General features: G+C 37.8%; 2 protein-coding genes across 2 annotated transcripts; one reads left to right on the top strand and one right to left on the bottom strand.

Annotated features, from left to right (window-relative positions):
• Nucleotides 1-4099: 4099 nt before the first annotated feature.
• On the bottom strand, nucleotides 4100-9910 carry LOC122407709 (uncharacterized). The gene is made up of 3 exons (XM_043414091.1): nucleotides 9706-9910; nucleotides 7912-8153; nucleotides 4100-4657 (listed from the first exon to the last, which is right to left on the bottom strand). Exons 1-3 carry the CDS (start codon nucleotides 9778-9780, stop codon nucleotides 4654-4656), a joined length of 321 nt encoding a protein of 106 aa, XP_043270026.1. The 5' UTR covers nucleotides 9781-9910; the 3' UTR covers nucleotides 4100-4653.
• A 1128-nt stretch (nucleotides 9911-11038) lies between these two features.
• LOC122407707 (E3 ubiquitin-protein ligase RNF4-like) lies at nucleotides 11039-12957 on the top strand. The gene is made up of 4 exons (XM_043414089.1): nucleotides 11039-11251; nucleotides 11468-11509; nucleotides 11608-11881; nucleotides 12074-12957. The coding sequence occupies exons 3-4, from the start codon at nucleotides 11625-11627 to the stop codon at nucleotides 12375-12377; spliced, it is 561 nt and encodes a 186-aa protein (XP_043270024.1). The 5' UTR covers nucleotides 11039-11251; nucleotides 11468-11509; nucleotides 11608-11624; the 3' UTR covers nucleotides 12378-12957.
• The last annotated feature ends 494 nt before the right edge of the window (nucleotides 12958-13451 follow it).

The raw sequence follows: 13451 nt of genomic DNA, 5'->3' as shown, positions 1-13451 counted from the left end.
CGTTCGAATTTTTTTCATCAAATGATCAAATTTTCTCCAGAAACGTTATCGATTCTTCGACAATCGCTATACTCTGATTTTCTATGGCTTGAAACGACACGGATAATCGCAAGGGAGTGGAGGCTGAATAAGAGTCGAGAAAGCCTCAATAATGACGAGAGAGAATCATCGTAACGATGCAGCACTTTGCAAATTAGTAGAGCGCTCGTGCTACGTCATTTTGGTAGCAACAAGTATTTTCGACTATAAAGATTCGAATGGGAAAATTACTGTACGTTTAGCATAGCAGATATTAACGTTCTGCTCGTTTCTCGTGCTCGGACGTCACATGCCACAATTATAATGGCTTCCTCGTTATAAAACTGATGCACGTGGTTTCCCTATTGCAAAACGCATTACAAACGGCGATTGTATCGTCAGCATCACCAAGAATATGCTCGATGGAAAAATGCAAAAAAAAAAACGTAACAAAAAACAGTTAGAAATGGTCGGAGCTCTACAGACACGTGTGAAATCGACGACTAGAAAATCATCGGAACACGGAATTCTCGCGGTCTCCTCTTGTGTTTACCCAATTCGTTAACACTTTTTCAGAGAAGTTAAACAAACGGGTAAAAACGAGAGCCTTGTGCCTCAAAAAACTAAAGACAACGACCGCACCTTCAATTATCTCGTCGGCAGGAAGTTCGCTCAGAAATCGTGAGGTTAAATTAATCGTTTATTATTACGCTTAATCGAAGCGAAGCTTTTCCTCGTTATCTTTTGTTGTCATCGCAATTAAACTACTTCTGTGATTCACAGAAAATTGTCCAGCCCATTTCGGTTGAATTGATTTTAATAAAAAAAATAATTACGCTTCGAAAAGTACGAAGCGGTTGCAGATGTCAATAAATTCTAATAAAATTGTACGATCCTTCAGGTGACAATTATCGAGGTTTTTGTCTAAGTGGAACGGAGAAGTTTTTCGAAATTTTATCCACGTCAAGGTGACTACAGGCAATTCGTAATCCGATTCACTTGATAATTTGCCTTTTATCGATTTTCCGAGGGCTGAAAAAAACAGCGCCATCCGAGGGTAGTCGAGTGAAGAACCAGCAAACCCTGGATAAGAATTCAACATCCCAACTCCGAGGGTAAGTCGGATGGTCTACAGCACGTTGCGCCATCTTTCGTTCACGAAAGAAAGATCAGAAGTTCTCGAACTTGATGGCTGTTTGCTATGGCAAAGAAGTTCGAAAGTTGTGTCCATCCTCACCATTCAACCGATAACTCATTGCCAACAGTTGATTCGAAGTGACGAATCGACGCATGATGAATTCGGGAGTGACGAAGATCTTGAAGAATTGTCACAGAATTATCTGACGAATGAGGAATCTGCAGAAAAAAAATCTCGGTTTGAAATTTGCTAGTTTTCGTGAAGAATTCATCGTGATTTGGTTGACAAATAAAATTTGTTGATCCAACAAAACTTTTGTTGGTTCACTGATATTTTTGTGGTACTGAAAATTATTCACTGCAAATCAAGTGTTTGAATCAATCGAATATTTTAGAAATACATAATAACATAGGGAATGAAACAAACTCCATTTTGATTGCAAAAGAAATCGAGTAATGAAATATCCAATGGACCCTCCTTGGGTCCGAGTGACCGGAAGATTTTTTATTGCAGTTTTCCATGTTTGAGATTTTTTGCACGTTTTGGCATGGTTTGAAGCTATCGATGTCTAATTCGATTTTCTTCGAAACCCAATTCGAGACCACGAACTGTTGAGAACATGAAAAAATAAATATTCTGTTCCAATTGACTGATTCTGATAAAATCTTGACTTCTGAACTTTTTATTGCGCCAGAGGCTTTCAGTTTTTCATAAAATACGAGTCAAAAAATGTTATTTGAAAAAAAAATAATGATCGCGGGTGTCTCCACGAACCCACACACCCTCGAAGAATTTCCTCAATCCTTCGAACGTATTATACTCCAGGGAGAATCGTGTTTTGTCAAAAATTCCAATATTTACGTCACGCAACCATAGTCCGAATTCGGTACAGTTGACCCACCATAAAAAGGCAACGGAAGAAATAGCAATTCGGGTCACTGGTACGTAATTCAAAAATTCCGAGTAGTATCGTGTTTGTAAAAAGAAAAAACGTTTTTTCCTGATGGACTGGTTTTCACGCCTCGAAAAAATGTATCCCAGACAGAAAAAGGGTCCAACGACGAAATTCAAGTTTGTACGATCCAAGAAGTGTTGTTGCTATATGGATTATAAATATTCCCAACTTTTATTGCCCCCTTTTTAACTGTTCCTTTATGACTCAACCGGGAAAAAAGGTTTCAAGCCTTTCTTCTTCTATCAGGTAAAACCTCCATTTTACTGTTCTCATTTAGCCGGTCCGAGTTTAACGCAAAATATAAATCACTTGTAATTATCATAATTAAATGCAAGAACTTTTTATAACAAAAAGTCAAAAAAACTGTTCTTGATCCCTTCAGAAGGAAAATAAATAGCCATTAGTACCTTTCATAACGTTTTTTCGACGTTCTTTACTCGACACCAAATTCGTTTACGAATGAGTATCAAAAAATATCTCACTAGTCAAACAACGAATGTATCCGGCAAGTTTACGTCGCAGCCAAATGAATTAATACATTTTTAATGGCCAGAGAAAAAAACGGAAAGCCCAGAAGCTTACAGAACCCAAAGTCGATAGCTTTACCAACAATTTACAAGATCAACTGAACGACAAAATAAGGATAAAGCGTCGAAGAGAATTGTTAAGGAAAAATAAAACTGTAGAATGTAGTTCATCAAATGCAGCACCATCTTGAAACTCGAGTATGACGTAAACTTCAACCCCTGGATATTGGATTTTTTTGATCGTCAAGAGCGTTCGCCTCGTTGGTACCGTACGACGTATGAACGAGGGAAGAATTCGCTGGTTGGACGAGGGTTGAAAATAACGAGGGTGCACCACGCCCATAAACCAGAATGGCCGCTGCAATATAAGAGGCCGTATCCATAGCAACTCGGCCTCGTTTCTCGATTCACCGAAACGATCTCGCATACGAGGGTTGTGAAAACTCGTTAAGGGTTCCAACCCTCCTCATAAGAGAAAGAGGAACGATGCGCCATGGATAGCGGGTTAAGAGGCTGAAGTTTCTTACGCGAAGTTACCACGACTTCGGGAACAATGGGGCAATGGAGATCACCGAGAAGCTCACAAATTGCAATCTTAATTTCTATGAGCTATAAATAAATAGGACCGATAACATTTTCAAAGATTCTTCACGGAGAATTATACAACAGTTTTACCTTTGCTATATTGTAGGCAACTTTTATATCTCGGAGAATACATAGTTGAAAGATTATATGGAAGATTTCCTAAACAGCACAGTGGAGAAGGACAGCACTCGATCTATCAACTTATTCTTCTCATCGAATAATTAATTTTCTTTACGCTTTTCAGGAATCCCGATAGTCTGATAAACTGATCATTCTAGAGCAGATTTTTTGAGGGCAGGTTAAGGACGAGTCAGAAATTTTCGAATTTAGACTTGAAGAATAAAAAGGAGAATGTAAAAAATATATCTATGCTCTTGGAATTTTTATTCAACGAAAATAGAAGAATTTTGTATTCAAAATTAATGCCAAAAATCTGATTTCCATTTTCAAATCGGTTTTCGTTTTCCTGAGGAAATTTTAACAAAGTTACTAGTAATGGTAGTAGTTTATTTCTAAATGTACCCTTACAGGTTTTTACATAATTCCCCCCTATTTACAAAGATCCCTGCATTCTTTTCTTTCCGTTCTTTTCTTCAATTATTCTTTTCACTTACATTTTTACTTATCATCCATTCGTATCCTCTCACATACTCACACTTTACTCATTTTTTTTTAGCATTCTATTTATTTTCTCTTCCACTCCTTCTCCTACTGTTTCCTCCAGCCATCTTTCTAGTCCTTCAACCTCTGCATTCCTCATGTCCGCTTTTATTTCTTTGCACTAACAAATGTGCGCTAAAGTTCCCTCTTCCTTTTCACATTTTCTATATTTGCTTTCCCTGAACCCTTTGGATCTTTCCCTTCCTATATTCCCACACCTCATCCTCGGCCTTGTTTCTTTTATTTCAATACGAAGTTCCCGTATCCTTTCATAAGAACGTAATAAATTTCTGTATTATTTTCCCTCGGGTGCTGCTCAATTATTCTTGGTGGAGAACAGTTACAGCACGAAGATTTTTCGTTAAAAAATTTCACCGGAGTATGTCGGAAGATGATGAGCTGTTTTTGTTCTCCTCTGATGTGTCCCGTGTTGACCGGAGTTTCCGGGTTGCAGAACAAGAGTCACGGGAAAAACTACGACGACGAAATTTTCTTGACTCCGTCGTCTTTCCCGTCCGAGCCAAAGCTCATAACCTTTCTTTTATCTTTTTATATCTGCTGCACTATAAGAAGGGTGAACAGGCGTCAGTTCGGTAGCAACTTTTTTCCGAGCACTTTTGCCCCGCTGCTCCGTTTCACGATGAATTGCCTCTTTGATAGCTCACGAATTTGCAATACCATTTCGGCTTTTATTCGATCGTATATCGGATGGACGATGACCCATGGCTACCCTCTTTTTCTGTGTATCATTCTTTTTACACATGTGTATATTAGCTGAAACATAGATATAGCGATCATTTTACCAGCGATATAATGCGAGGTCGTAGATTTCGCAGCTCGTTTTCTCCGAGATCAATTTTTCGATAATTCAGAGCAACAGAAAATCGGACCTTTCGTGCACAATCCTGAGTCAGTAAATTCATCATTTTTATATTACTAAACAATGGAATAATATTATCGATCATTGATCGTTCTTAATTTACTTTAAACAACGTTCTACGAAATTCTAGAATCACATTTATACATTGAAATCCCCTTTCTTCTGCTTTAACGTGAAAATTCTGTAAACGATAAACCCAAAAATGTTTTAAACGTCAATTGATTCGAGTATTTCTTTAATAATGAAAACATTAATTTTACCCTCGTGAAATTTGTTTGACGGAAGATTGCTATATATGGCTAGATGCGGATACAGTCAATTTTTTGGCTGCTGTGGAGCATCAATTTCAATTGAAAATATGAATGGCAGTGTCGAATCTCCATTATGATTTTACAGGAACAAATATTGAATACTATTAAATGCACAATAAAAATTTCACAGCTAAAATAAACTTCGAAATAACGTAGTCTACGTAAGACCGCAATTCAATGCGCCGAGTGAAATCATTCCAAAAAATGCATCCCACGAAGCTGGTTATAAAAATAAAATGTATTGTACTCGGAAGCTTTGTGAAGAATAAAAAAAGCGAATGATTAACTGAGACTGTCATATTCGATATTTTTGAAATTCAACACCAACCGGGCGCTGCGACAAAACTCGAAGTTATTCGACTTTTTAAAACGATTTGGAAATAATTGACACGGGAAAAAATCTGAATGACAATAATCGTAACAGAGTGAGAGGAAAAATAACATTCAACTGAATAATAAAAAAATGCCATTGAAATCACAGAGAGACGAAGAGTCAAAACAGCTACTTTACAATTTCAATTCAACGACGAATTTCTAATTATTTCTCAATCGAGTCTCCTTGGGAAAATTTCTGGAGTAACTCGCACCACCGAGCATTGTATCCGCAACAGTTCTTGTGTTTCTGCAGTATATTTGGATCATGAAAAAACTTGGTTAAAAATCATCAATTATATTGTAATTAATGTCCGACAATGTTATAACTCGTATTATTCATTTACATGGTTAAACTCCGAGAGAAAAATGATTTTTTGTTTTCTCCACGTTCCATCGCACCCCGGTGATTTTGATGGGAATATCTGACCACGAATTTGCTGAAACGGTGCTTAATTTACGATGATCGTTGTTATGAATTTCAGGGTTGAATTGACCCGAGTAACTTTGGTAGTGAACGAATGCAAACCGAGTGTTTTCTCCGCACTGTAGACGGCTGACCTTTTTTAATCATCCTTCGAAAATGGGGCTTTTGCCATGTGGCACGAAATAGTGTGAGCACAGCCGGTTTCATTATCCGTGTTCGGGGAGTTCTTTTCCTCCGTGTGATTTACAATGCTGGCACAATCGAAAGTGCAATATATTCCTAACAATAAAGTATAAAACCACGAGTGAGAAAGAGATTCGTTGTCATTCTGGTGTTTTTCTTCGTCGTACGTGACTCGAGGGAAGAGAGCGCGTGTGTGCGAGTCGAAGAGGCCGTGTGAGGAACTTGGTTAAAGATTTTATGGTAGCGAGGCTCGTGGAGGGTAAAATGAAGGATATACGACAGGAGAGAGAGGGCAAAGGGGAGAATAGAGATAGAAAATATAGTGGAGATGGGTGGGCTGTAAAACGAGTTTTATAGGTCGCCGAGGGGGTTGGATTACGAGTTTGGGGCCAATGCAACGAGATTGCCGGAGGGTGAAGCGCCGAAGCGCTACCGAGTTCGATCGTCACCCCCCGACAGCGACCAATCCCCGTCCACCCGCCTCTACATACAGCTTACACCATTTTTCTCTCGTGCTCAATTTACTTTTGCCTGCGCCAAGAGTGCAAAAACGCATTTGGAGCTTTTCTCTTGAGTCGAGAAGGAAAAAGTAATGGCGCACATTCCCTGACGCATTCCAACCTCGTTGAGTCTGACGTCTTCGTCAAATATTAAACGTCTACTACTCCCGAATTAATATCGTTAAACGGATCGTCAAAAGTTTTCACGGTTTTTCTACTGCGCCGTTCGTCTTTCCTTCTGTTATGGCTTTTCATTCTTGACGATTCTCGCACTCCTTCCCACCGCCAAAACGTTCAAATATGTCGCGAGAATTGCTTTTTTCTCTCATCACCGATCAGAAAAGCTTCGCATTCGTATAAAATAGAAATTTCAAATAATATTTGACTCTGCTCACTGTCGATATTGCCACACAACGCTAATTTGACGAATGGAGAGGAAAAATTTCGTTTATCAACAATGAGCGATGCTTTCGAGGATTGTTTCACTATAAATTTCTGCCAAAGTCGAAATTTCGCCTTAAAATCATGACCAGAAACCGAAGAAATCGTGATTACAATTATCCGGAGAATTTCACCACGAATTTCATTCAAATTTAGCTGAATACGAATTTTGAAATATTTTTTTCTCAGTTCATGCGAATAATTTTGCTGACGCCTCGGTCCGCACTCGTGCGACGCTGCACTGGCTGTTGTTTAAGAAGTTGGGACCTCCAAACGCGATTTTCTACCAATGATTTTAAAATCCCGACGAAGCAACGAATTTTACTGATTTCAGCAGCTGGTTGTCATTCCAACGAGAACGACAGAACTATGCTGCATAATTTAGAAGAAAAACGAAAACTCTTTTTCACTAAAACCCAAAAAAATAGCAAAATCACGTGCCCGATTCGAAGCCGGAGAAACTTTAGTTACAATGAATCGCTTGTTTAAAATTTTAGCAGTTTCCGGATTTGAAAGCAGAGAGAAGATATCGATATTCCCTCACGAAAATTTTAGGGATCGAAACCGCTGACTAGATACAAATAAATAACAAGAAAGTCAAGAAATTGGCATGAGACAATTCTCAGACGTTCGAAACGGTTCATCAAGCATCCGAAAACGCGAAATATGACGCAGCTCAAGTGCTTTTGGAAATAAAATCGTGGATGGACATTAAAACTGCAGTTTCACATGCAAAAAGTATTTATCAAAAGAAATAACTGTTGAATCTCATAATTTGATTGTTATAAACGAAAAATAATTTTCCTTCAAAAATCGTATTTTACTTTAGCGAATCTGCACACGAGAGTGGAGTTGAAGGGTGCGTCATCGTCTTGGGATGCCGAAAGATGAAAAATGGAAAAAATGAGACTCACCGCTTTCGGGACGATTCGCCACGCCGAGGAGCTGCTTCCTTTTCGGTGGAGCCGCCGGAAAAAAAAACTCGAGCGACGGCTGATACCCCGCTCGACTTCAGAATCATCCGATAAGCTAATGCAGATTTTTCCTTCATTCTTGATGAGCTTCCTTCCTTGTGCTCTCCGATCGATTCGTGATTGTCGAATTTATGACGTCTCGTTACAAAAGTGACTCCGGAGCTCAAATAACGAATGGCGATCTGAAATAATCCAAGCGATTGTTGAAAAAACAGATGAACGCCGGCGCTGAGTCGCCGTTGAACAGTCGAGACTGAATAAATCCAGTGACCCGGAAAAGTCAAACTCCATAAAAATCATAAACTCACAAAGCGAGTTTTGTGTGAAAAATTACTACGACGTCGTGGTTGTTCAATTCTGTGTCAACACTTTGACTATTTTTACGAAAATCATAATAACTCTTCACCTAAAATGGGAACGTAAAAATGAAATTTTTAATGAAAATTCGATGATTTGTTGTTTGTACTAATAAAAAAGACTCTCAAGTGGTTTCCGCCATTTTTCTTCACAGTGGTCGAAACAATGACGATGTATTGATAATTTTTTAGTCAATTTTACTAAGTGGCCTGTGAATGGTACCCATGGATTCGTATGAGGAATGAGAATAAAGAAAAGTGCATTACAATCTCGCAATTTCATTGCGAACTTTTCACTTTCTTTTTCACCGGTCGAAAGACTTTCTCAAAAATGTCTTACTTTCCGCTCGTGCTTCCTTTCATTAATGAGTATTTGAAAATAATTTTATTGCAGCGAACACGGCCAATAAATATTTTTATTTTCGAAAGTGAAAAAAATTGTGAAAAAAAACTCGAACCCGCACACATTTTTTGGACAAAATTCGTGCAGGATCAGAATCCTGAAACTTGGAAATTGTAAAGAAATCTGGAAAAATTAGCCGATCTTGAGATTTCGCGGGCATTGTGATTTTGAATAATACTTGTTATATTTTAAACTTGATTAATTCGATCGAAATATGCCTTGACAAGAGATCAGGACACTTTTTTCACTTCTCTCAATAATCCACCGATGGATTTTTTGGATGAGTGAAAATTGGTAAATTTACCCCCTCCCCCTCCTTTCTGGAAATACTTCCGTGGAATGAAAAATCCACGGAAGTCTTTGAAAAAATGAAAAATTCGAAAACATTAGTGGCAAGTACGTTGGAAATCATTTGCATTAATATCTTTCAATTACTTAAAGTTGGAATTATTCTACACAACACGAATCAGAATGTAAAATAAAACAAATCCCGGCGGCACAGAAATATCCAAATTTTTTCAGGGTTAAATTTTTTCCTTGTGTTTTCTGTGTCGGAATTTCTTATTTTTTATTTCGATTTTTGGGGAGTAGAGCAATTTGAAATTCAGAAAAGAAATACATGATGGCTTGGTAGGTTTTTGTTATGAGGACGCGACACAGGCTGATGGGTCGCCGAACGAGTCAGCCAAATCGTCTTCGTGAACTTATCTTTCCCTTACCATTCCACCCCCACACCCCCCCCCCCCCCTCCGCCTTCTTTTACAAATTTAACCATGAAAAATTCACAAGAATGCAGCTTTTTAATTCGATTTTGATTCTTTAACTCAATAAAAATCAGGTATTTGAATTTTCTGCTAAAATCAAATAAATCATTCTCGTTGAGTGGAAAGCTCGATGGCCAAAAAACCAATGCTTCAAAGTCATTGCGCATTAAAATTCGTTAACAAAAACGTTAGCTTCCATGGGATTACTTACTTTTGCAGATGAAAACTGCTTTGGCTTCGCTCCTTCTGCTTCTTCCGCTTCGATGTTTCTCTCCCAGATGCACATTTTTCACATTTCTTGAACTTCGTTTGTATGTTTTTCTGTTCACATCTCGAAATGCCCACACTTCGCTGTATTATTGAAAAAAAAATAAGTTCCTGCATTGATCGCAGGAACGGACTTGTTTTTCCTCGCCAAAAACTAAACCGTGACGATACGAAGGTGGGGGTGGGGGGAAAACAATGGAGGCGGTTGAGTCCAAAGTTAAAAACAAACATGGCGGCCGCTTCGACGCGAAAATGAACAAAAACAATCGAGAGACGTTCGTCGTGTTGTTCCATTTATGTATATCAATTTTCGAATTCACTAATTCAATATAGTAAATATAAACTTTTCAGTGTTATTGAAATAAACTACACACAACAAAACTTGAATATTTTTTTACTTTTCAAGTCAACGAACTGTTGCACAATAAAAAAACCAATAATATTGTATTTGTCGAACTGATTATTTTATCGAAAAACTGGCAATCATGGGATGGTGAGTGACCGAGAGTAAGATCTAAAAGTTCGAACAATTTTTATAAAAATAACAACTGCTATCGATCTTCATTAGTTTTTCGTTGATGTTTACTCATAATTTATTTATATATTATCAACGATTATGAGTATCTTTTTGTTCGGACAAATTATAAGTCGAACTATTGGATAGGATTACTTGAGATTTTTTTTATTCACGAAAGATCACGTAGGATTCTACTAGGCAAATTCTTCGCTTCGTTTACTGAATTTCGTTAAAACCAACGAGAGATAATGCGTAGCGTCAGATACAGATTCTCCTCGCGACTAACCGACTGAACAGTACAAGTGGTACGAATCCAAATATGCGTGGCCCAATGGCGTGGCCGCTCTTTTGCCCCACCTCCTAAATTTGACTATGCAAATGATTTGTCGAGCTCTTGTTGGTGATATCGAATCAAAATTGACGTTTCTCAAAAATTATTTTCATAGAAAAATCAAAAACAAAAATCAGGATAAAATGAGTCGAGTTTTTTATTTTTCGAAATATCATGAAAAATCGCGATAATGCAATTTAAATAATTATGCCGGCTACGAATCTTATAAAATAAAAATAAACCAAACAATGCGGTTTCAATCTGTTGATTTTTTTCGGCAAAAAAAAATCTCAGTGCATTCGTAATCGTTAAATACTGCAAATTTTTCGCTAGCTCGTCTGGTATGTTTATATTTACAGAGCCTCGCTCGATCTCTTTTATTGTGTTTGCTACGAACTTTCAGGTCTCAGCTTGACCAAGCTTGGCTCGGCAGGGTGGGAATAGTGGGGAAATCTCGCACTTTCCGTACCGCGAATGGTGGGGAGAGCTATGCTTAGCAATATTATGTTGAAACGAGAAACGAAAGAAAGGAACAGTCAGGAACAAACAACTTGCAACAACGCTAAAGATTAAGTAGTACACAAAAGTCGACAATTTTTTCCGAATAATTCGCATTGGTCAAAGAACCCCCCTCTTTTCTCGGTGAGAAAAACAAAAGATTGTTTTCAGTTCGTAAACATTTTTCATAATTGAAAAAAAAAAATACATCATTAGGCGTTTCATAGTTTTCGTCGTCCAATTTTTTCGTTATCACCTTGTGTGTTGTGTACCTATGTATTTCCTTGGTATCTGATCAACGCGGCTGTCAAATAATATTATTTGAGAAAGAAAAATAACATTGTTGAGACCTATAAGCAGGAACCGACCAGGATTGACGACATCGAAGTTTCATCGTTTGAGGTTAGTTTCGAGAAGCAAGGACGCGAATTATCTGTTTCAGTTAGATGAGCTATATCTCGAGCACAAGTGATTGATTGTTTTGGTCGATCGTTTCGCAGGTTATCATCTGTCAAAGATGGAACAAAAGTTGAGGAACCCCGTATCACATAGTCGTGCTGATCGAACTACAGCTGCGGTCAGCCGAAGATCACCGCCCCCCGAATATTTCGTAGATTTAACCGTCGATTCCCCAGTTACTCCTCGTCCTCGAGCACCGCTTCGGAGGAGCCGCTCCCTCAGACGACATCAACACAATTCTAGCCAGCAAGCGGCATCATCGCAAACTGCCACCGTCGAATTGCCAGATCTGGAATTAATCGACCATTCTAACAGGTACGGAAGAATTTTACCAAAGATGAGTCCTTTTTTTTCCATTTTCATTAAAAGAAAACCTAAAAGTGATTTCGAAAGGCAGTAGTGTAAAGAATGATTTAAGTTGAAAAAAAAAACATGAAAAGTTTTCACTGTTATATGCCTAGACCATGGCATACAACGAGTCTATATAATTGCTTGCTTCTCTTTCAGGCTTTTACCGTTGAAGAAAAGGAATCGAACTAGCAAAAGTACGCAAGAAACACCTGTAATTGAGCTGGATGACAGTACGCCGAGCGAAGCAACTCGGGTCAATGATTCTATGAACGGTGAAAGCATGGTCTTAACTTGCCCTATATGCTTCGAATATCTTACATCTAAACGCAAACCAACATCGACACGTTGCGGCCACCTCTATTGTGCGGAATGCATAGAGCAAACTCTATCAATGTCCAAAAAGTGTCCCAAATGTCAATCGAGCATAACACCAAAATCTTGCATAAGATTGTACTTTTAATGCGATGGAATGATTTCAAAATAATACCTTTGGCTGCCCATTTGTCAACTAGGGAAATGGTTGATTGACATTCAAATAAAGCTATCGATGACAGAATCACTCGATAGCGATAATAATGATACTGAGTTGGACACAATAGAAATTTCATGAAATAGATGGCGAACCAATAAGCATAGTCATCATGGGCGTTAAGAAAAATTCCTCTAGTCCGAAAAATACGGACTTCAATGATAATGGCCAGAACTTGCTGTGCTCACTGGCTTCGACACTTAGATTCAGTGATCAAGTGTGCTCTATAAATTGAATGATTATGTGCACGCTTGATATGTCAACTATTTCTTCTTCCTTTATTTTTTCGTTCATCAACTTTTAGCACTTGACGTGCGCGCATTTTCCTCAACTCTATAAGACGTGACAAATAGAAAATTGGCCGAATAAGGGTATTTGTAGGATACATTCCGTGCTATCGATATACTTGAAGAGATCAAAACGAGTGTGAGAATTAAAAAAAAAAAATTTGATGTCTATGTAATATTTTGTATCCTTGATCTTAATAAACTTTCTTTATTTTATTATCGTCTGTTGCAGTTGTTTCATCGTATGTCATTTTTATCGCAACGAATAACGAACGTTGGAAAATTAATCAAACATTTATTTTACCGTCCGTACGCGCTAAATGGCAAAATTGTTTAATATATCACTGAAATGAGTTACTAAAACAATTGGATAAACTTCTTAAAATAGATTAGTAAAGCACTGGAGTTTACTAAACCAAAAAAGCGCATGTTTGTTCGTTCTGATTGGACAGTCCGTAACACGAAAATCCCAAACGAAAATAAGTAGCAAGCGCGGAAAAAGTAATAATGGAATCTTGTTCATTTCATTGGGTGACAGGAAAACTTCTTTATGAAAGAAAAAAATACTGAAATACCATTTCGAAAAGGAATAATTATTTAACTTTTATATCTTTTATTAAGATTTTTTTTATTCTGTCATTATACAATCGGTAGTTTGGCACATTTAAAACCGTCACGGAAATTGGACATTAATTTTAGATCACACGACTATCGCATA

The sequence above is a fragment of the Venturia canescens genome, chromosome 3, assembly GCF_019457755.1.
Source record: "Venturia canescens isolate UGA chromosome 3, ASM1945775v1, whole genome shotgun sequence".
NCBI classification, from domain to species: Eukaryota; Metazoa; Arthropoda; class Insecta; order Hymenoptera; family Ichneumonidae; genus Venturia; species Venturia canescens.
The sequence above is the reverse complement of the archived record's forward strand: the minus strand, read 5'-3'. Positions and strand labels throughout refer to the sequence as shown.

What these genes read in the sequence shown, in the direction of transcription:
- LOC122407709 (XM_043414091.1), bottom strand. Translation starts at nt 9,780, where the DNA reads ATGTGCATCTGGGAGAGAAACATCGAAGCGGAAGAAGCAGAAGGAGCG. An exon ending in AGCAGTTTTCATCTGCAAAA is followed by an intron (nt 8,154 to 9,705) that starts GTAAGTAATCCC and finishes GGATTATTTCAG; the next exon opens with ATCGCCATTCGTTATTTGAG.
- LOC122407707 (XM_043414089.1), top strand. Translation starts at nt 11,625, where the DNA reads ATGGAACAAAAGTTGAGGAACCCCGTATCACATAGTCGTGCTGATCGA. An exon ending in TTAATCGACCATTCTAACAG is followed by an intron (nt 11,882 to 12,073) that starts GTACGGAAGAAT and finishes CTTCTCTTTCAG; the next exon opens with GCTTTTACCGTTGAAGAAAA.